Source organism: Abramis brama (assembly GCF_963993115.1).
Source record: "Abramis brama genome assembly, chromosome: 7".
In the NCBI taxonomy this organism is placed as follows: Eukaryota; Metazoa; Chordata; class Actinopteri; order Cypriniformes; family Leuciscidae; genus Abramis; species Abramis brama.
In genome coordinates, this window is record NC_139969.1 from 25140667 (window position 1) to 25163625 (window position 22959).

General features: G+C 36.8%; 1 protein-coding gene across 1 annotated transcript in view; it reads right to left on the minus strand.

The window, feature by feature from the left end:
- col11a1b (collagen, type XI, alpha 1b) overlaps positions 1 to 22555 on the minus strand; it is an 87017-nt gene extending 64462 nt beyond the window's left edge. Inside the window, exons 1-5 of the mRNA XM_084119093.1 lie at positions 22153 to 22555; positions 17183 to 17347; positions 14654 to 14867; positions 13726 to 13888; positions 652 to 777 (exon numbers count right to left, since the gene is read on the minus strand). Of these exons, the coding sequence (XP_083975219.1) occupies positions 652 to 777; positions 13726 to 13888; positions 14654 to 14867; positions 17183 to 17347; positions 22153 to 22267 (783 nt within the window). The 5' untranslated portion in view covers positions 22268 to 22555. The remainder of the gene's footprint in view (positions 1 to 651; positions 778 to 13725; positions 13889 to 14653; positions 14868 to 17182; positions 17348 to 22152) is intronic.
- Positions 22556 to 22959: the final 404 nt, after the last annotated feature.

A 22959-nucleotide genomic window follows, 5' to 3' on the forward strand; every position in this document is an offset into this window, starting at 1 on the left:
TAACAGTTTTAAAATAAGCCAATTTAAAAAAAATTTTTTATTAAATTAAAAATATAAAATAATGAACAATAATAAATATCAATACTTAAAAAAATACATTTTACAAACTTTTTCTATTAGTGTTTCACACTTTCTTTTCACTATAAAATCAGATTCTCATCATGAGATGCATGATTCTACCAAGTATGATTATTCCTCCAAATATGGCAATAAAAACATATTGTTACACCTGGCTGTGCTTCAAGCGTCAAGTGTCCACAGTGCCAGCTAATGCAATTAGGACAGTGATATTTAGAGGAGAGATTCATCGGGAAAGTATTTTATACTTTTTTTTTAATAATTTTATTTCAATAAGGATATGAGAAAAAAATAAATAAAATCACCAACGAAAAACAGTTTGAAAAGTTTAAACAGTGTTTTTTCTAGTTGACTAGAACAAAACCCAACTAGGCAATTACGTGTGCACATCCCTACTAAATTCTGATTAATAATTCAGATTTTTGGCCATGTTTTTGAATCCAGGTCTTAGAAAGCCCCAGACAGAAGCTGTGGGTGTAGACCATATATAATCCACCAATACATCATCACAAAACCACATACATGCACGCACGCACACACACACGTCTGGGTCAGATCCAGACACATACTGACCTCCTCCTCGGGCTCCTGGGCTTGTGGTGTGTCCTGATGGGGGGTTTCACAGTCAGGGCTGTAGTGTTCACAGTAGTCGTAGGCTGCACGAGGGTCCGCCACCAAAAGAAGCTGCTGGATGTCCCCCTGAATGACAGCACATAGACAATTATCAGAAATATTCTGGATATCGATACATAAATTTGATATATGTCATTTTTATTCCACCTTGTGAAAATGCTATGTGTTTGTTTGAGTGAGACAGACAGACAGACGGACAGAAATATATACCGATATTAGATCGACAGACAGACAGAAATATGTAGCGATATTAGATCGACAGACAGATAGATAAACAGACAGACTGATTGACAGACATATTGATCAATCAATAAACAGACAGACAGACAGACAGACAGACAGACAGACAGATAGACAGATAGACAGATAGATAGATAGATAGATAGATAGTAGGGATGGGACGGTATGGAAATTTAATATCACGATTATAGTGACCAAAATTATCACGATTATCAATAATATCACGGTTTTGTTAAAACGAGATGAAAGTGTTTAAAAAGAGTTGATGCTCACACTTAAGACATTTTTACATGTTTTATATTTGAAAATCAACAAACAACAACTAAAACAAGCAGCTCTATACACTTTTTAAGGCATTTCCTTCCTTATAATGACGGTTGTCAATAGCAACGCATTATAACACAGCGCACATCCATTGTAACGGCCACCTAGTGTTAAGTAGTGTTCATGACATGAATTTGGATGTGCCTTTAAGATAACTTCTTCTATGGCGTACGTTATTGCATGCATGCTGTTTTTATGTGAGCGCGCACGCACATTGAGAGTGAGAATGCTCGCGCAAAGAGGAAGATGACCGCTCTACTGCTGACCGTTGTTTTATTATAATGTGTTTACTTCCCCTTTGATTTGTCGCGTGTTTTAGAGTGTTTTCTTTTCCCTTTTAACATTCGCTCTTCGACATGTATGAAGAGTGTGCTTAACTGAGAGAAAACATCTATAAAAGTCTCGTTGAACTACCAGTTCATTTGCACTGTCATGTATTCTTCATCTGGGCAGACTTCAAACTCTCTGACAGACGTTACAACATGTATCACAACGGACGCGCTTTCTCGTTTCATTCAAATAGGCTACAACTTGCCGTCTTGCGTCTCCGTTTTTAATTGTATTGAAAATTAAATCAGAGTTGATTTATTGTTTACAGAGTTTGATAATATTGTTGTGATCATTTTGTCTGAACGATTGTTTTGTACGCTGTAATAATGGATTTATAAACAGATAAGATTTAAAACATTTATCTCAATTCAATGTCCCCGTAATTATGTGGTAAAACGTGTATAATGAATAAATTATTATCCCTTAAATGTCACTCTTAATAGTCTTGTTTGAACTTGTTTATTATTTGTCTTTGGCTAAGCCTGCTGCGAACTTTTCTTTGCGGAAGCTTCACGTTTAGGCTATTTCAAGTGATTGATATAAAATAATTCAACTTAAAACAACATTTTATGCCCAATTATTGCCCAGACGTAGTTTTGGTATTAAGGTCAAAGTTAACTTGCCTTGCATTCGCTATACAACAGTTAATGGTCACACAAGACGGACTCGGCAGATCTGAAGTTTCCCCCTATTGCAGCGACTTCTTGTGCATGTTCTGCTGACATGGTGACCATCCTCGATTAAGTTTCCCTCAGGACTTTTGTTAAAGCCAAAATATGACCACACCTCAGAATTGATTATTTTAAAAGGCTGAAAAATCTCCCGAGCACGGTCACTGCCTTCCGCAATTCCTTCTTGAATAAAAAATAACATTGCGCGCTGCCGCTGCGTCAGACTGTTGCTGGCTGAACAGGATATAAAATCACGATAATCAAACACGGTTTTAATGATAATTAAATTTTAAACGATATTACTAACCGTCAGTACATTTTATCGTGGTTTATCGTGAAACCGGTAATCGTCCCATCCCTAATAGATAGATAGATAGATAGATAGATAGATAGATAGATAGACTGATTGACAGACAGACAGACAGACAGATAGATAGATCAATAAACAGACAGACAGACAGACAGAAAGATCGATAGACAGACAGACAGACAGACAGACAGACAGACAGATAGATAGATAGATAGATAGATAGTCTGATTGACAGACAGATTGATCAATCAATAAACAGACAGACAGACAGACAGACAGACAGACATACAGATAGACAGAAAGATCGATAGATAAACAGACAGACAGACAGACAGATAGACAGATAGATTGATAGATAAACAGACAGACAGACAGACAGACAGACGGACAAACAAAAGAAACATCTTCAAAGCCATGAGTCCTAAAAAAAAAAAAAAAAAGAACAGCTGCTTGCCATAGAGAATCCTTCTCTTGATATTGTACTAAATCAAATAAGCATGTGGCCGTGTGCCACAGAGACCTATATGTGTGATAACATCGAAAGTAGCTGCAGGACATTGAGCATTAGCCCTTCGTTCTGCCATGATCTTCTTTCCCAGCTAGCCTCTCAAAAGTCGCTCACAGACAGGAAGAAGGCCAACGCGCTGCTCAGCTGAAAAAACAATGAGAACGAAAGCGCTCGGTTCAGCACTGCGTGAGCACATACCGGAAGGGCCACTAATCTGCATCCCATTCAAAAAAAGTGCTATAGTGCTTCAACATAAGTCACATTTCACAGAGCGGTCCTGCGCTAATGACTGAGGAATGGCAAGAAAAAATAACCAGTGCCCGTGCTGATGTGCTGAAATATCTGAAGCCTTCTGTTTTTCATGAAAATTTGGGGAAAGGAAATAAGATCCCCTCTCCCACCTCGACACAAAGGCCAAACAGCTACGTGCACGAGCTGAACCCAAGGAATTCTTCAAGCGGGAACTGTCTGACTTTGCTGAGAATGTAAACTACTTCTGTAGAGACTGCAGAATACCTCAGCTGACCCCCACAGAACAGACCGCTCAGACCAGTAATGCCAAAGCCAGACATAATGCATCGTAAATAGATAAGTAAGTCGGAGAAGGGCAGATTTCTTTGATTTGATTGGCATGTAAAGTCGATTCAAGCGGGGTGGCCTGGGGAGGAGAACGCTAACATGCAGACGACATTAAATTACAGGGTCTACATCTGTGGGAGCGTAAGGCGCTGGAAGACATTTTATGGTACAAAAAGGATGCTTCCTGCAAGCATGCACCAATAAATCCTTGTACATGCTGGAGAGCTCTGACATCCCTCTGTACAACAAACATCTCACAGTTAGAAGCAGCTGACACAGGTTTAGGAGTCAAACACATTTTAAAATTCAACTTCATATTTGAAAATGAAGTTGCATGATTATTGTAGTTAAGAAAAGGTGTTTTTATTAAAAGCTTTACCATATTTCACATATCCACAGGTTTAATTTGGTAATTTCAATTGAGTTGCACTTTACGCAGGTTATTAGGCTTAAACTGAAAAAATTCTGTCATCATCTACCCACCCTTATGTCACTCCAAATTCATATGACTTTTCTCCAGAAGAGCAAAATGTCAAAGCTGCACTTTTTCATGCAATGAAAATACATGATCACTGGCTGTTAAATTTGCTTGGCTATAAAAAATAAATAAATAAAAAAACACTATAGGTCGCATTTAAAATCAGGTCCACAGACTATCATACACTTACATACAGAAAAACTAAGCAGTTAATTTGTGTTTTTTTCTTCTCTTTAATCATGTCTAAGCCCACATACACTCTCCATTGAATTTGCTGTTCATTTATTAAATATTTTGTCTAATTTGATTATGCTTTCAGCTACCAATAACTACAGTATTCTCGTCTCTGTTTTAGCATATTTTAGCATGTTTAAAACCATTCAGCAGAATCCCACAGATTTTCTCCTAAAATCAGCACAGAAAATGCATAAGTGTGCAAATTTTGTTAAGGCCTGGTAATGTCTTCTCTTACAGGCAGTGGTTTTCAACCTTTTTATACCAAAATCTCTCAAATATCATGATTGACCCCATTCCTAAAATATAAAGACAGCAACATATTTTTATGGCTAAATATCCATTTATGCTGTGCAAGAAAATGAATAAAAGAATGCTATACTTATTATGTTTACATCGTTATTGTACTGAACCAAATTTTTCAAATATTATCTGGAACACTTTCACTTTGTAAGTTAAAAGTGTATCCTTTTTTACCCACTATCCATCCATCTATCCTAAAAGAGACAGTAGAAGTTTATTTTTATTATTTCGTTCTGTTAAAATTAGCACTGTCAATAGAATAAATAACTGCAATTTGAATTTATCATATGATTTCTGACTCAAGGCATTCTTTAGAAGATTCTTTAGAATGAAACAGTAGTATTATTGAATTCTGTAAATGTGATAAATTATTGTTAAACAAATTTAGTATCTTAATAAACATTCTTATTTTTTTCATACAGTTTATATATATACACACACACACACACTCTAACTAATACAAATGACAAAAGCACAAAATAAAATGACAAAGTTAAACTAAAATTAAATTATCAAATGAAAACTAAAAATATATTATGAAAGCTAATTCAAAATATTATGAAAACTAGACTGGATAAAGTAATCCTAAAAAAAAACACTGGTGTCTCCTTTAAAAAAGTAGATGACAATCTCGATACACTGAACAGCAAGTGAGGTTTGATATTCAGTGACCCCATTCAAACATAGTCAGACAAACCATTCACAGGCACCTGATCTAGTTCAACATGAATTCAAAAATGTGCTGGCCCACTACTGACATCAATCTCTAGTCAAACACATCTCCTTTTTTCAGCTTATTCCATCCAGTGACTCTCCATCATTGGATGGGAGTTGTTTTTCTAAGCATCTGGCACATCTTCTTCCTCACTACTGAGAACCCAAATAATATATACTAGCTAGGCTCTGGACTAAACACTGGCGGAAACAGGGAGATATAAATCTACTTTGAATACTTCAGTATCCATTGGGATTGCCCTGTCTTACAATCACTGCAGAGTACTGCATTAATTCAAAACAGACACATTCTTTTCAAAGAGAAAAACTCCTTGTACAGTACAGTGAACTAATTTCAGATCCAACAGCAGATCAGTATCAAAATCATCACCAGCTACTTGTTCTGGTTTGATTTTCTTCATGTGCGTCACTAGTCTTCACAAAATCTCTAAATGTAGCCTATTAGTTACACGCTCTATTAAGTCTGTTCGGGCTTAGAGTATGAAGAACATTAAAACCAAATAGAATACAATCCAGACTAGAGATGCATTGATAACAAGTCTAAGATGTAAAAATAAGAAGGTGTAACGACTTCACGTCTTTCTGCAGCAGTACTGATCGCTGACTGACAGCCAGGTGGTCAAACACACTTCTTAATCAAAATGGCCATCTAACAAAGTGTTAATGTAAACAGACAGGAAAAAATAAAGAATCTAAAACTACAGCCTGAACCAATGCATTCTTAAATGCTTCACCTGCTTCTCGTAATCTTCCTGTAATTATGACAGAGACCTATGGCATTCTTCTATCCTGCTGCGTTAATAATAATATTCTCAAGAGTGCCACAGGCTATGAAGCACTTTTATACAAGACAATTCAGATCACTTCAACCTAATGACCAGCACTATTACAGTGAATACAATACTCTAGTGTGACCCAAACAAACAAAAATCTGAACTAACTTGTACATAAAGCTTGTCTTGGAGAACTAAACTGAAGCCTGGCATGTTCTTTAAATTTCAGCCAATTTAATGCATTAATCTCTTATGCATATACTGAAAGAAAGTGAGGGGGGAAAAAACACTGATCTGCTGATTTCAGTTCAACATAGCTGCAACTTTATTTATTCAACTTCATTATTACTCTGCAATTGGTCTCATTAAGTAAGGTTTAATTCAGAAATTAGCATCAGAGTAAGTGTTGCAAACAGGAGTATCAAAAAAAAAATACAGTTTACCCTTGGTCTTGGTTTACCCAAACAAAATGACTGGAGAAATCTGGCATACATCACCAGAGAGGCTACTATAGGTTAAAAAAAAAAGGCAACAAAAAAATATATAAATGCATGGATGAATCATTTAAAATAAAAGCAACATGCATATAGAAAATATAGGATGGGTTACTGGGTTTCCAATCTCCAAAAAGTGTGTTCAAAGAAAAAGGCTTCCAAGTGATTTCCACTAACAGCATGACACAACTTAACGGAGTAACTCTATAAAATGAGTTTAACACATGAGATCCACCTTGTCTCATCATCACCTGATGAAGTGTTAATGCCCTATTCGGCTGTTTGAGGTGAGGACTGTGTGCTTTAAATGTCAGAGGTCAAGTCCAGAGAAGAAAGTTTGGTTCATTATGTGTGCACTGAGACTGAATCAGACCAAAGGTTACCAAAGTGTGTATGATTACCACTGTCAGCACTTTGTAATTATAACCTGAGGAACTCCAGGTATTCCTGCCAGTCACTATGACCTGACATGTGACCTCTCTGTCGCAGTAGACAACAGACTAGGGGAGTGAACACTGGACAAATGCAAATTGACAATGCAAAGTAGACCATTTTAAGACCATTTATTGAAAAGAAAAAAAAAATCAACTTGACTTCGAGCCTCCAGCAACCTATTTTAATATTCAATTAATTGGAAGAACTATGCAATAGTAGGAGTGTTTTTGTGAATTTATGTTTATGCCCCTGCGAGAAAATGCAGTCAAAAAGGTTGAGATCCGCTGTTCTAATGAAAGTCACAAAGGACAGTCCACCATATTTCTAAGGCCTGGAGTCAGTAGTTATCCCTCCTGACACTTTAACCTAGATTTTCAGCAAAGAGGGTTGGAAAGATTCAGAGGAATATACAGACTGGAATGATATCATGGAAAATGCAGATTGTTTGAAAAGAGCACAAACAGCAACTGACTGTCAAATGCAGAAATCGTGGAGTATCTAATGCCCCCCAGATCTTATTTCACATTTTCATGATATGCAGACAATCTCTGTGGCAAGAGCTGGGGAAAAAGCTTCATTTTATACACAGGAAGACAGATTCCATGCACACTTTGAATAGCACTAGTGTACTAAGGCAAAACAAAAAATCAAACGATTGTTTAAACTGTAATACACCCCACCCCCGACTCACTTGCCCCAATCCAGCGCAATCCTCCAAACAGCAGCCGATGCAGAGCCTTGAAGCAGGCCTCAAATGTTACCTTATCACTCTACTGGGAGCTGTTAAACAGTAAAATATGTTTCCCAGCAGTGAGCAAGACACAGGCAGGGGCCAGGCAGGGGAGAAGAGGATATATAGAAAGATTTTTTTTTGTTAAACAAGAGAGTGAGAGAGTAAAGACCAAACGTGTAACCGCATACGGTAACATCTTTGAGGAAATGATAGCTTTTGTAATGAACAGTTGGACCAGTATTTCCACAGGAGGTCTGGTGACAGGAGGATGAATGAGTCTAGTTTTAGGCCTACCAGTTATACCAATTAAACCATTAAACACAGGATAACTTGAGATAGATGGCCCGCTCAAAAGTGAGGCAAACTATTCTCAAAAATTTAAAATAATTTCATTCAATCAAGCTAATATTATGAAATGAAATTAACTTCATTCATTTCATGCTTGGCAAGCTACTAACTTAGCATAGCGCTAACTGGTTATGAAAGGGATCTGCCTTCAGTTACACACTCGTATGGTGTTTTTATTTTTAGTGGAACACAAAAAGTGATTAAAGAATCTTCTAATAGACAGAGAAGTGCAAAAAATGTGGTTTTAAGTTGTCCCTCTTGTGATTTTGGTTACAAAACACCAAGCTGGAGACAATATCTCTTAAACAGCTGTGAAACCTCAACCAAGTCATAGCGCATATGAACGTATTTTCCTTTCAGTCACAGTTCCAGGTTCACACCTGCTTAAGCTATCTGCAAAGGCTAGAAACACAGATGCGCCTCCATCATGAAGTATGTTAGTAGACCTAGTAGCTCATCTCCAACAACAAAAAAAGCTCTCACAAAAATGCGATGGACATTTACTTCCAGCTGAAATGTGTTTTTGCACCTAGCATTACAAAACAGAATTGCAAAAATAATGACTATTGTCAAGACTTCCTGAACAATCCTTCGCAGTCTACAAATCGTTATATTTATAGTAGTTAACTTGTCTCTACAAATGTGCATGAGTACTACTTCATCAATGATCCATCATGAAAACAATGATACATGCGTAACTTGAATTCAAAGATCAGTAGCAACAATACAAGCATGTCAAACAGTGACCTAATTTTTAAAAGTGTACAATAAACAAGAATTTATTATTAACTAACTTACAATTAAGACACGGCATTGCTAATTACCTTCAATGAAAATAGTTCCAAACAAATCCAAAAGGTGCTTCTTTGAGCAACACACTGGTAGCTGGTGTTTAATTCCTGAATGAATCAGGGTTTTTGAACGAATTGGTTGAATGAATGATTCATTGACTCACTCATAAAGATAGTAATTTGTCACCACCTACTGGCGTAACTTTGTAAAGCCGGGTGCACACTGTGCGATTTATAATAGTCCTTATGATTATGATGATTGTTGCTTGTCAGACTGTACGAACATGATCCTCGCTGTAAGCCATTTCACACTGTAAGATATCAGTTGTCATTAATGTCAGACCGTACGGCAGTCAAGTCGTGTTAAAAAACTTGTCTGGAATTTTACATCATCAATCAATGACGCGTTCGGTGATGTGATCTGCATTACATGCGGGATTGAAATGGTGGCTACAAAGAAATCTCTGACGTTAACTTTGGTCATGGCTTGTCTTAAAAAACGAAGACAATTTGAGAAGTCACACTGCAGGACTGTGAGTCAAATCTTCTGACACTGCCAAAATTTTGTCGGAGGTCAAATTTGATCGCAACTGTCATTAAACGGCTGTCGGTGAACATGTCAAACTAACGATCAGAGACTTCAGATTTTAGCCTAGGATCAGAGGAATCTTTTAGAATTTGCCAAATTTGTTGCACAGTGTGCAACCAGCTTAACTTGCAGAAAGGACACTAAAAATACCCAGTGTGAAAAGGTGGATCATGTAGCCTAGGTGGATCTCAAATAACCTATTTGTTATTCAGTGACAAAAAGACATTAAATTAAACAAAAAGATGATCACACGTCCTAAAAATCTCAAAAATAAAGCGAAAAACCCAGTCATAATCTGAAAACTAAATGTTCTGTTCTTGATTAGTTATTCAGTTTGATTTTTCCATCCATTCAATGTCTAACACATGTCCTCGAAGGAACATTTATTAGATGTGGAATACTTATGACATTCTGGAATTCTAGCCAGAAATCGCTAAATCTGTGCCATATCTCACAGGGCTGGCTAAGCTTTGCTACTCTCTTGGCCAAGAGTGACAAGACAGCCTATACTTCCCACTTCACAGACAGTCCTTGCAAAGAACTTCGGTAAAAGAACATGAATGTGCATAGTGAATCTCCTCAAAATGCTATCTGAACAGTCTAGAAAAGTTCTGATGAGAAGATTTGAAGATTTAATGACTTTATACCACAGCCCTACTGTATATGGGGACTAGTTTTCACAAGGCATGTATCCCAGTTAACTATAAGGTGGAGTCAAATGTAAAATTACACACGTGTGTTTTCTCTAGCAGTGGTTTTGTTTGTTTCAAACACCTAGTTAAAAACCTAAATTAGAGTTATTCTGTGAATTCATTACTCTAAACTAAACTTACAATATCATAATATTTTTGCAATAGCTGTTGGATAAGCAAGTGAAATTATAACACAATAAAACCACACTGACCAGAGTTAAATATATGTTAAAGATAGATTATAATATACATATATATATGAAACGTTGACCTGTATTCCCAGGACAAGGGTATTTTTCATAAATGATTTTTTCAAGAAAGATAGGGGTAGGTTGTCAAGCATTTCTTAAGGCAAGCTGTGAATTGTTTTAAATGTGATTAATTTGTTCAGTTTATTAATTGCTATTCTATTAACAATGGTTTAATATATTTGTTGTTTACTTTTTATATTTTTTGCCATTTTTACCATTTTCCATGATTGTTTTACTTATTGTAAATTTTGCTGAAAAACCTATGATACTTTCTATTGTTACCCCATATAATGTGAAAACATGCCCCATTATTGGAGCAATTTTTCCTGGAAATGTCCAGTGGAAATGTTCTGGGGAGCTTTGTTGTATAGTCAAGTTTTTAACATGAAACTGAACTTCAAAAATAAACCCACCCTCTGTCACAGTGGGTTGCAGCAAGAAAGAGATTGAGGCAGGATCGAAATGCAGCAGTGAAGCTTTAATTTATTTAATTTTAAACAATAAAGCAAAATAATAATCACTCAGGAGATTATCCACATGCAGGAGCAGAATAACCACTTATTAAACTAACGATTATTTTTTCAATCAATGATTCTATTGATTATTTGATTGATTATTATTTTTTGATTTTTTGATTGGTTAATCTAACGATTTTCCCTTCGGTTAATCTATTGTTTGTTTTCTGAATAGTCGATTCATCCTTTGGTTAATTTACCAATAAATAATAACCAATAATTTAACAATATGTATGAACTTTTACCTAATGATATTATGTATCACAAAAGATAAGGTTTATGCAGTGTAGGCCTGATTAGGAAAGGTGTTTACTATGGCTGCGTTCACAGCAGAAATTGCTTACAAGTGTGAATCCTGAAATAATTTGTTCATTCAGGAGATTAAAGTAGCTGCTTGAGTATGTTTATTGTATGATCAAACAGTTGAAGTCACAACCGCATTCTAACTAACTAACCATAGCGGAAACCATAACAACACTATCAAACATGGCAGTGTCAATATAACCGTGAAGTTTTACCACAATTGACACCACGCAATTAAATAAAGGATTCCAATCATCAAAGTTCATCCATCAGATATTTTAAATAACCAACAGCTGTTTAAAACATTCCCACATTTTGGATTGGGCCACATATTTCTGTAATATCGGCTGATTTTCAGTATGTCTGGGAGCCGCACTCATTGGGGAACACAAACACTGTGACAAATCAATGCATTTCATGCAAATTGAGTAATTTATGTAATCGATTACATCAATGCAATGTTCCAAGCCCTACACTTAACACAGACAAGAACGGACAACTGATAACACAAACTGAGGGCTATAAATACACAAGGAAAACAAAGGGAGCTCAATGAAACACAGGTGACACTAGTCAGTATCTATAGCAACCAATGAGCACATAATCAGTAACCACGGAGACAGAGAGGGAAAACAGGAACACAGGAGCAACTAAACAGAACATAATCCTGACACCCTGAGGCCTAGTCCACACGGACACGGGTATTTTTATAACCGGAGTTTTTGCTTCTGCGTTCTAAAAAAATCCCGTCCGTAAATAAAAAAATGCTCATATATTTTGTTTTACACACTCCAAAATATCCAAACTTGCATTTTATATTTGACATAAAATAAAGCAAACAGAAAACAGCGCTAAAACCTATTAGCAATGCTTCTGACAGTTCATCGCTTTCATCGTAATCACATAATGTATGAAAAGCAACTCCCTTGATTGAAACATCTGTGTTTACCACTGGGCAGCAATATTTGAAATAGTTTCCAACATTACGAGCAATCGTACAGTGGGTGGAAGAATTGAGAGATGAAATGCTAAGTGATTGCTGAAAATGAGCCCATTAACTATGGCAAATTTACCTCTCAGGCTATATATTTTGCAGGCTCATCACAACCCTCTGACTAACACTGGGACGAGCAGGGAAGAGGAAGAAATGGGATCAGAATTTCAAAAGATTCCTGTGCTGTATGCATCTCTAACCTGAGGCGAACATTTAGCATGCTGTTCTTATTAGACAGCATTCCTTCAGCTCACATCAAAGACAGACTCTGCAGATATTGTCTCGCAATCGGGCGTACAGAATTACACAGGATTGATGCATTGCTTAGTACAGCTAAGATAAATGTGAATGGAATACTTGAAGAAGTATTTGTGAATTTTGTTGAGAAATGTGGTGTTACAGTACTGTACTTCCACTGAGTTGTATCTTCACGTAAATGTATTTTACTATTGCTCTTTTATACCTCAGGATAGTTACGTTGCATTTATTTAGCAAGTATACATTTTGCCTCAGATGTTTCTCAAAAAATTCCTTTGGTGAAATTAAAATGAGACAACAATTGACATACAGTCAGTGAGAGTACAGAGCCTTACACATGCTTGTGGATAGCATAGCTCAGATAAAATGACAAGTTCATTTTAAAATCTCTGGCTTTGATATCTTGGGAAATCTGAGCATGGTTTGAAACATTCTCAGGAGAAAAATCTAAGAAGTAGTAGATGTGTTCCTGTTGCTCAAACAGTAGAGCATAGCTTTAACAATGCCAAGGTCATGGCTTCAGTCCCGAGGGTAAGCAAGAAATCATGAATGTGTACCTTGGATAAAAGCATCTGCCAAATGCATAAATATAAGACGTAAGGAAAAGCCTACATTTAATCATATTGCTGTTGAGGATAAACTATTGAAATATTAACAGCTTTTCTATGGGAAAGAAAAACTTTTCCTTAGAAAACAACCACAGCTAGTCTAATTCTCTTAAATGTCACAGCAGGTCACCGTGTTCATAAGCCACTCCCACTGGTCTCAACAGCTCTACAAATATGCTAAAATGTGCCAAATATGTAAACTTCATATGTAAAGGTTCAAAATCTCTGACAAGTATTCAGCATCTCCAGCATTTCATACGAACTCGAGTCACACTAAACAGTGTGAGTATCCTGGAACAACAGCTGTCACTGGGGCGGTACTTTCAAAAGATACTAATATATTATGCACCCTTTAAGGCTAAATAAATGTACAAGGTGTTCCTTCTGAAAGGATATCACCCTAGTCACAGATGTTGTACCATTATTTCTGAGAGTTTATCCTTGGCCTACACTGTTTCACAAATCATAGCTGGAATGGACGGTATCTACCAGGGTTTTTATAAAACAGCTTTGCTTGCCTCAAAAACTTCCTCGTCCAGGATTCTGGTGCCGAAGACAGTGATGCCATCTGTGTTAATGATTGAGTGGTCACTTCTGCTGAGTGGTTTAGAGATCTTCTTCTTACAGTCCACAATCATTGTAACAGTCTTCTTTTCGATGCTAATAGCCACACGGTGCCACCTGTTGGGGAAGAAATACAACAAACAAGAGCCATGAAGATTGTGATTGTTTAGTTTGTAGCATGAACTATGTTACTGTCTGCTTTCACTTGCATGCTAAAACGCATGTTTGGATCTTTATACATTTATATTGTGAAAAAACAACTGCCTGCCATTGAGGGAGGTTTGTATTAGTACAGGATGTTTCTAAATAGAATATTTTAAAGGAAAAGACAATCAGCACTCTCTCTGTCCATGTGCATTTAAAAAGGAGTTTTCTCAACACTGTCTCTCATGTTGACTCAGTTATAAATATTCAAAAGCTGTTTTTTGTTTAACACCATTTGTTTTCAATTAAATGAAAAAAGGTCTTTATTACATGAATTGTGAGAATGCATCATTGTTTTATCACATGTAAATCTCAATATGGCTAATCAAAAGCAAAGCTTACTGCCGTTCTCGTATCCTTTTCCAGTAAATGTTTGCTTTGCTTGATTGGTTGCATATGGCTGAATATTAACATCACACAATTTCCCTACTTTAATTATATCTATATAGATAAATAAATGAATAGGCAGATGGAAAATAGTACCAATAATAAACACAGTGGACTAAACTAGCTATTAGGAAAACTTCATAAGCAAATTGCATAACCAATCCAAACACATTCAATGGCCAGTTGATGAAAACTGTACTACAGCTTGTTAAACACACACGCACACACACACACATGCTAAGGCCCATTAATAAACACTTATAAAAAAATACAAATAAAGAGTCAACTTGCTTTCCATCTGCGAGGTTGATTGCACGGAAAAGGGGGTAATCCTCAGGAGTGGGTTTCCCATGCTGATCCTCATACAGGAAGATCGGTGAGCGGCCCACCTCCACACCCAGCTGCTGGATGCCCTGCTCGTTGTATACCGACAAAAGGAAGGACTGTGTTCCTGCCTTTGGCTTGATAGTCATAAGGATGGAGAAATCCTGAGGGAATACTCCTCCTGAAGATACAGGAAAGGCATTGTGGGTTAAAAATCAGCTGTTATTGATGATTCATATGCTTGTCTTCCGTTCTGTTGCAGAGATGAGCTAAGACTACACAGACAGAGTAGTGTGATCTAAACAGGCCTTGTAATATGCAATGGCCTTTTTACAACAACCCCTACCCAAGATCGTCTGTTGAGGGTAGTTTAACGAAGTATGAAACAGTTTGTCTTTTCTGTTGGCATGTTAATTTTACAAGGTGTCAGGTGACATAACAGATTTACAATCAAATGGGTTGTATGAACAATAGGGTGGAAATAAATCTCAAACTATCTATATCTGAAGCGCTGTTCTTTTTGCCAAACTTGAGGGAGATTTTTTTTTTCTTGCCAAAATACTATTTAGCTGAAATTTCCAGTCCTAAAACAATAGGGTTTGGAGGCCATTTTATTTCAGCCAAAAATCACAGAAAAAGAATCTCCTGCTATTTTGTGCCTCAGTTACCCTTTGTGGTCTGGCCAATTTGGAAGATACCCAACACACAGAGAACAGAGGTTCCAACTTAATAGGATTAAACTTGTAAATGTATATGATGTTGTTGTTATAAACTGAGCAAATAATGAGAGATTCTCAACATCCCATTAGTAAAAACTTTACTCAAAACTGTGCTTACCATGCAAGGGACTATGTCAAATAGCCATCATTTTAATAAGTAATAGTTCATCATCTGTGTTATGCTACAAACAACATACAGTACTAGCCTCTGTTATAGGGCTAAGGCTACAGTTAGCACCAGTTAGCAGCAGTTTAGATCTTTTCACTTATTCTTTGTTTAGCTAGTCATAGATGATTAGCAAGAAACACTCTGGTCAAAACCAACCCAGGCTCATTGGGAAAATGTGCCAGCGCCAAAATTTCTGCAATATGATATTACATTACTTTTTTGCAAATTACATGAAACTTTCAAACACTTTTTGGCTATATTTTATTATATTGGTTGGGAAATGAAATGGTGAATGTTGAAAAAATGTTCATGCTCTATGGCATTTGAAAATAATGTACCACCTACAGTAAACCCAACCCTAAACTTAACTGAAAGTATTAACAAGGGTAAATGAAAGATAAAACACATTTGCTAAAGCAACTGTGCCATTTTAGCTTCTTTTTACAGATCTTTGGTGTTTAAAAGCCAAATTCTGACAGTAACATTCTGTTTTACATTAAAACAGTAATGTGCTGTAGAAAACAATGTATTCTGGGCATGTGGGCAAAATTCTTCACGTTAAGCAACTGCTGTTAATTTACAGCCCATTTTCAACACTAATCTACTGTATTTATGTATTACGGTTTTGTACTGTAGTACACAATGCATTGTGGGCTAGTGCATTTTTGAAGCAATAGAATAATGCCGCTGAACGGGTGTTTCACAGGAGTTCGAGTTCAAGTCTCCTATCCGTGTTCAAGAAAAATAATGTTCACATTGCTTTTACTATTTTTTTTGTCCATTTTGGGTGTTCTTGCTTATAAATAAATGTTCACCTTTTTATTAGCCTATTACTGTTGTCTGTGTTTTTACTGTAGTAATTTTATGTGATTTTAATTTCCAACCTATTTTGGGGTTCCCTTTTTGACCTAGAGCTGTGTTGCCAAAATGACCCAAATTGGGTTGTTTTTACCTCACCATTTTTTAGAGTGTTATTGTAAATTGAAATAAACACAGAAATGTACTGCATAATTTTTTACAGTAAATTATTAAATACAAATTATTAATTATTAATACCATAGAATTACAGTATATTGCTGGCAACTCTGCTGCCAGTATTTTACTGTAGAATAAAAAAAAAAATACTGGAAAATACTGTATTTAATTTTTATGGTAATAAGCTGTAGAGTAATTTCACAGTATTCATACCGTAGAATTACAGTAGACTGCTGTCGACTCTGCAGCCAGTATTTTACAGATACCTTTTTTACAGTGTAGAATAATTTTTTTTCCAATGAGCCTCTGTTGTCAAAACAGTAGCCAAAGAGCTTTCTCTCTTTCTTAATCGACTCTTCCTTAGAACAATAAATATGCCTTTAATTCCTTCATCAAGGTCTGGGCATCAGACTTCTGCATTGAAAACAGTCCAAATGCATTTAACTGAGACGGTCAAGCTACATGTACTTCCTATTGGATGCATTTCAAAGAGAAAAAATAAACAACTTGAAACGTCACTTTGCAAGAGAAAACCAATTACACACATTTGATTCACAGCCTTGCCCAACCAGAACAGTTACTCTATTTAAAAGTAATTAGAGATGAGAGTACAGATTAGCATAAATCACGTACCTGGGAAGAGCTGCTTGGTCGGAGAGCTGAGTTGAGCTTGTTTGTCCACTCGGTAGGCCACATCTGGTTTGGATCCTCTCCGGATGGTGCAGAAGCCTTGTGTTTTCTTCACTCCTTCAGGTGAACTTTTAAAGTCTAAGACCTTGAGCACATCCACAGGTTCAGCTGTGAGGTAGAATGTCGAGTGCTATGATCAAAGCGTTTGTCATTTTCGTAATTTCATTGGTAAACAAACATTATTAGCATAAGTAGCTTTGAAACATCAAACCAAAAAAATATTGGTAACACTTTACAATAAGGTTCATTAGTTAACATTAGTTAACTACATTAGTTGGCATGAACTAATAATGAACTGCACTTATACAGCATTTTTAATCTTTGTTAATTTCGGTTCGCGTCGTTGACCGACGACGTGACGTCCAGAGTGACCGACTGAAAGGGAACTACTGTTCTCAGATAAAAACATCCATTTACTTTTCACAATTGCTTCCAAGTACAGTTGGGTTATTATGTAATTTTATTACACTTTCCAAGTTTAAAAACAAGAAGCCAATTTCAATACATATTGTTAACCTCAATTAGACTGCTTTCCCTTATGCAACAGGGCTTACTTATCCTTATCCTGCCTTGAATAATGACCACAGTGTGGAGTCAGCATATCTACAGTCAATTATCGTTCAACAAGCGAGGACATTTATGGGCCACATCTTGCCGTCTGTTGATACGAACAAACAAATTCCCATCAAATTCCCCCTCGGTGCCACACGTGTCATTTCGCAACAACACTAACTCTGACTGACACTTTTACTGTACATAATTCCCTGCCATTGCATATGTGCTGTGACCGTCAATGAAGCAATTGTACTTTTATAAGGAACCCAAGCAGAACAGCCGTAAAGATGTGAAGAAATATCCAGTAGGGATAATTGACCCCCCTACATGCATATCCATTTACAAAGCCAAACATTCCAGGAGTTAAAGTCACTGGTGCTGGTCAATGCTCCTCTACGGTTATGGCAGCTCAGCACGACCCAAACTTTACAAGCAGTTCAACTCCACCAATATGTCAGGTACTACACTTTATTATGTTGCTAATGCCAATGTCAAATATGAAAGGTTTTGGTTTCGCTCAGCCTGCGCCCCACAAATGGCCCATTTCTAATGATCCTTAACAAATCTATGCTAATGCTTAAACAGGCTGAGAGATTTATGATATGATTAATATGGCAATTTAGAGGCTGGTACTGTAAAGTGGACTCTGAGCAGCACTGTAATGTCACACTGATTTATTGCTCTGCTTGAGTCTTTTAGACTTTGTCTTTGATGCCTTGAAAAGGAAAAGTTCCGGCCTCACTCGAGACTGATGAATGAGGATGTAAGCGAGGTCAGGGAGATAAGAGTATCAGCTGGGTTACTTACATCCATCATTATCCGTACACAACTTTGTGTCCCTAAGACGCATCTGTTTGTCATCACCACTGCAAACGTTGTGGTTGAGGATGCCGAGTTGTGTGAAGTCTCTGAATTTCAGGAGGTTTAAGGGAATAGGAACAGAGGCTAAATGGATGACTAGCACATAAACACTCCTATTCTTACTCCCCCGCTACCAGAGACTACAAAAACTTCTGAGTCAGGTCAAATAGACATATCTGTCTGCTGGTCAGGCAGCAGACAGGAAGTATCCCTTTCAAAGGCCTAAAAACAATAAACCATACAAACAAGAATGACTAGTTGCTAAGACTCATTACTCTCTCTCTCTGGACTTAATGTTGGATTCAAATCAGGGTTTTATTTTCATATGCTTTGACATCACAAAAGGGCTCATTTTACACCCTGTCCCACTCAACTAAGCCTGGGAAAGAACTTCAGAAGAATTATACTGAAGTATTTTTTTGATAGATCAGACCTATAACACTGTGTGTAAAGCACAATAAAACCAGTAAAACCACTGTAGGACGATGAGCTGTGTTTGTTAAAAATAGACAGTGGAAAAGTCACTCAGACACTTGGTCGTCACAGTTACATTAATTATGTTTTAAGGTCAAGAGCAGAACAAAAATATTATGAAATGTCTTCTCTTTATACTTACTGTAAAAAAAAGTAAAATTTAAGTAAAATTTGACCTTTTCCCCCATTATTTTCTGTAACCATATGGTAAGCGCGTGCAGGAAGTGCTGATCCGGTGGTTCCTGTTCCACATATGTGGCCAGGAGCTGAAGGGTGGTGCTTTTTTAGGGTTACTGAACATGCTGAACACATTATGGTGTCGGCATGGCACCGCCTGCAGATAACTTTGCCTCAATGTACCACCAACTAAGTCCTAATGCACTGAAAACACAAACTTCTACTCTGAGATAAATTTTTGTTCAAAGGTTTGAGCGCAGTAAGATTTAATTTTTTTATGAAATTAATACTTTTATTTAGCAACGGTGCATTAAATTGATCTAGAGTGAATGTAAATACATTTCAAATGTTGTTGTTTTTTAAACTTTCTATTGATGAAATAATCCTGAAAAAAATATGGTTGCCACAAAAATATATTAAGCAGCACAACTGTTTTCAGCACTGATAATGAGAATGGTGTATTGAGCACCAAATCAGAACATCCTGATTTTCTTGATAACTTTAAAACAGCTGCACACAATAAAGCTCAGCGTGTCTACATCCGTGCACGTTTGTGAGCTTAATGATGTGGTCAGGTCCTAATGTAGCTTTGTCAAATCAGTCTGTTAAGAGTTTCCATTCAGCGTAACCCCCACTGACAAAACAAAGGGCAGCCCTCAGCATTATCATTCTAAACGAGATGTAAAAAAAAAAAAAAAAGTCTGAGTAAAACGCATCCAACTCTTAAAGGACAGGGTAATAATCTGTAAGTCTTACGAGTCTCTTGCAGTGCTACTGTTTTTTTTTTTTTTTCTAAATTCTAAACCAAAGGTCTCTTTGTGCTCTTCAGAATGTCTCTCAGCATTACTGCATACCTAAAGGCCTCATATATTCCAGATGTGGAGAATTGGCAGGAATAGGAGCCCCCCTCCCTCACAGAAGCTCTTAAAAAAATGTCAGTATCCAAAATCCATTAATGCAGCAAATAAGCACATTGCTCCTAATGCATATCCACAATTAAAAGTGCTGGATAAGTTTTATTCTTTGTATTTTCCATGTATTATACTTGGGGAGGGGCAGTGTCATTGATAATTTAGAATTTAGCAGAAAATATTTTATCGTCTGTGTAATTCAGCCTCTGAAATTACTATAAACCTTGAAGAAATCTGGCAGAAATGTCAAAATGCTGTTAAATACACAAGAGACACGACATCTACTGCCCAGTCAAGAAAAATCATAACATTCAATCTGATCCAACAAGCAATGAAATGCCTAAGTGTTTGACATCATCCCTGTCCGTACTATGACAAACATCAAACGCAAAAAAGGCCCTACATCCTCATTGGTTGAATCATTGGATATCTCAGTGGGTGTGGCCAATATCTCATGTGGACTTTGTGAACTGCTGTAAGAGATGTCTTATATGGATTTCAGTTCAAATAAACAATCCAGAAAACAAGAGCCAAAGGGTAGCTTTCATGCATGGAATGCAGTTGTGGTCAAGATTATTATTAAACCAAAAATGTCAAAGCTCACTTTAAAATACCCCCACCTCCCAAATTGGCCTGCATATGTGCAATGTGGTGAAGACATTATCAGGCAGCCATTTTGAAAGAGGTATGTTACATATCTGAAATGGCCATCAGAACAACAACAAAGGCATATACTATTTATAACTTTACAGGGTACTTGTTATATTTTGGATTTCCTTATAGTAGGAGAGACCAGGCCCTATAAAATACTATTAGAAAGACAATGTATAAAAACTATTTGCGATCCTCACAGGTGAGGTAGAAGGATATAATGCCTGAATTTTGATTAATTTTTTTTTAGAGCAGGCTATACAAGAGGACTTAATGTATAAATGATGTATAGGGCCACTTTAATTAAAACACGCAAGTGTCCACTTTAAAAGGAGACAATGTGTCAAAGTCAGAGAGCACTACTACAGTAGCTTTCTGACAGTAGACCGGTCTTTAGTGTGGACTGGGATAGTGTGGAGAAACGGTATCTCTCTCAGTCTGAGTAATACAATTTCACAATCTAATTTTGGGCACTGGAGTGCCTCGCTGGTGTGTGCAGGGTAGTGCAGTTCCATGAATGCTGTCTCATGAACTGGTCAACTATAATAGTTAACAAATTAGGGAAGACTACTTTCTGCTATTTACTAAATCATTCTATTCAGTGAAAACGCCTACATTAAAATTGTTTTCTATATGTGAAACTTTGAGGATCAATGTCACCAATGATATTAATTAACTGGGTATTTAAAATATATATAAAAATGTAACTAAAAAGGAGGCTTACCTCCTGGCATACCACTCTGATACCTGTAGGCTGCACACCTTGAAATAAAATATCTGTCTTGATAGACTCTTCCATGTCTAATTTTAATTGCTGCATCAATGTATGCTACTAGAAATCTATAAATAATAATAATATATATTTCAAAATAAACATAAAATACTGGGTATGTCGAAGATATTAATGCAATTATCATCACAACTTACGCCACTGATTTCACCTAACTACTGAGTTAGTTTTTCTCATCAAACATTTGGGGCATTATGATACCACCTAAAAATATAATTTTAAATACTCTTTATCAGCATTCAGGTTTACAAATGAGTTTTTACCTCGAAACGCGTCTATGATACCCAAAAATGCTGCCTAGGTAGGCAGCTCAGCTGGTTTTGAGATGCAGCCAATAAATTTCGCAATATATAGCCGGTATATACTGTGTTTTAATTATATTTTGACGCTGAAATGCACTCAAACATTTTAAGTCCCTTACAATTATAGCTACACAGTCTATACTGAGGATGGCATCACTTAGCTCGCGACGATGCTCCTCAGCCTTTCCTTACCTGCTCTCACATGTGTTGCCTGTAGGACAAAAGTCAGACTGAAGATTGCACTTAAAACGGAGTTCCTGAGCCACTTTTTCGTTTTCCATCTCGTGGACCACCTTTCCTTATCCATGACCGGCGCCCTCAACTGTGTCTTATTTTAAATTCGTTCCTATTCCACAATCCAGATTATTGTTATTTATTTCTGCACTGCCATGAGCAAAAAAAAAACAAAAAACAAAAAACAAAAAAACAAATCAATTGGTTTTCGTCGAAAACAAACTTCTTAGTCCCTCCGCCCAGCAGTCTCTCAGACTGAAGGTAAACGGGCTCTCATGAAAAAAAAAAAAGGAAACCCGTTTGTTCCCTGAAGAGCTCAAGTCTTTAGGAGGGTTGGACGTGTGGACTAAACCTGACCCGTAAGGAAAAAGAAATGAACACGGGAAAATCACTAGTCTTGGAAAGATCCGCCCATTATTTTGATGAGAGCTTCAAAAGTTTGACACCGTTCCCCCGAAAAGCTTAGAGCAAAGGTGTATCTGACGGAACACCGGGATGATGGTGATGGGACAGCGGTTTACCAGAGGAGAGTCACCCCTAGCCTGGATTGTCATCCTGCATCCTGAATCAGTGACAGAGGACTGGATAAGGACTATCTCCATAGCATTTCACAACTTACTTTATTTTGTTACTTCTCACATTTGTAGATTACCAATTGGAAATATATATATGTTTTATGTATTTATTTACATAGTGTATTCTTTGTCCTGTCTGTTATTTCCACTGCAGACCTGATGAAATGACATGTTGCTCCACTAGCCTAAA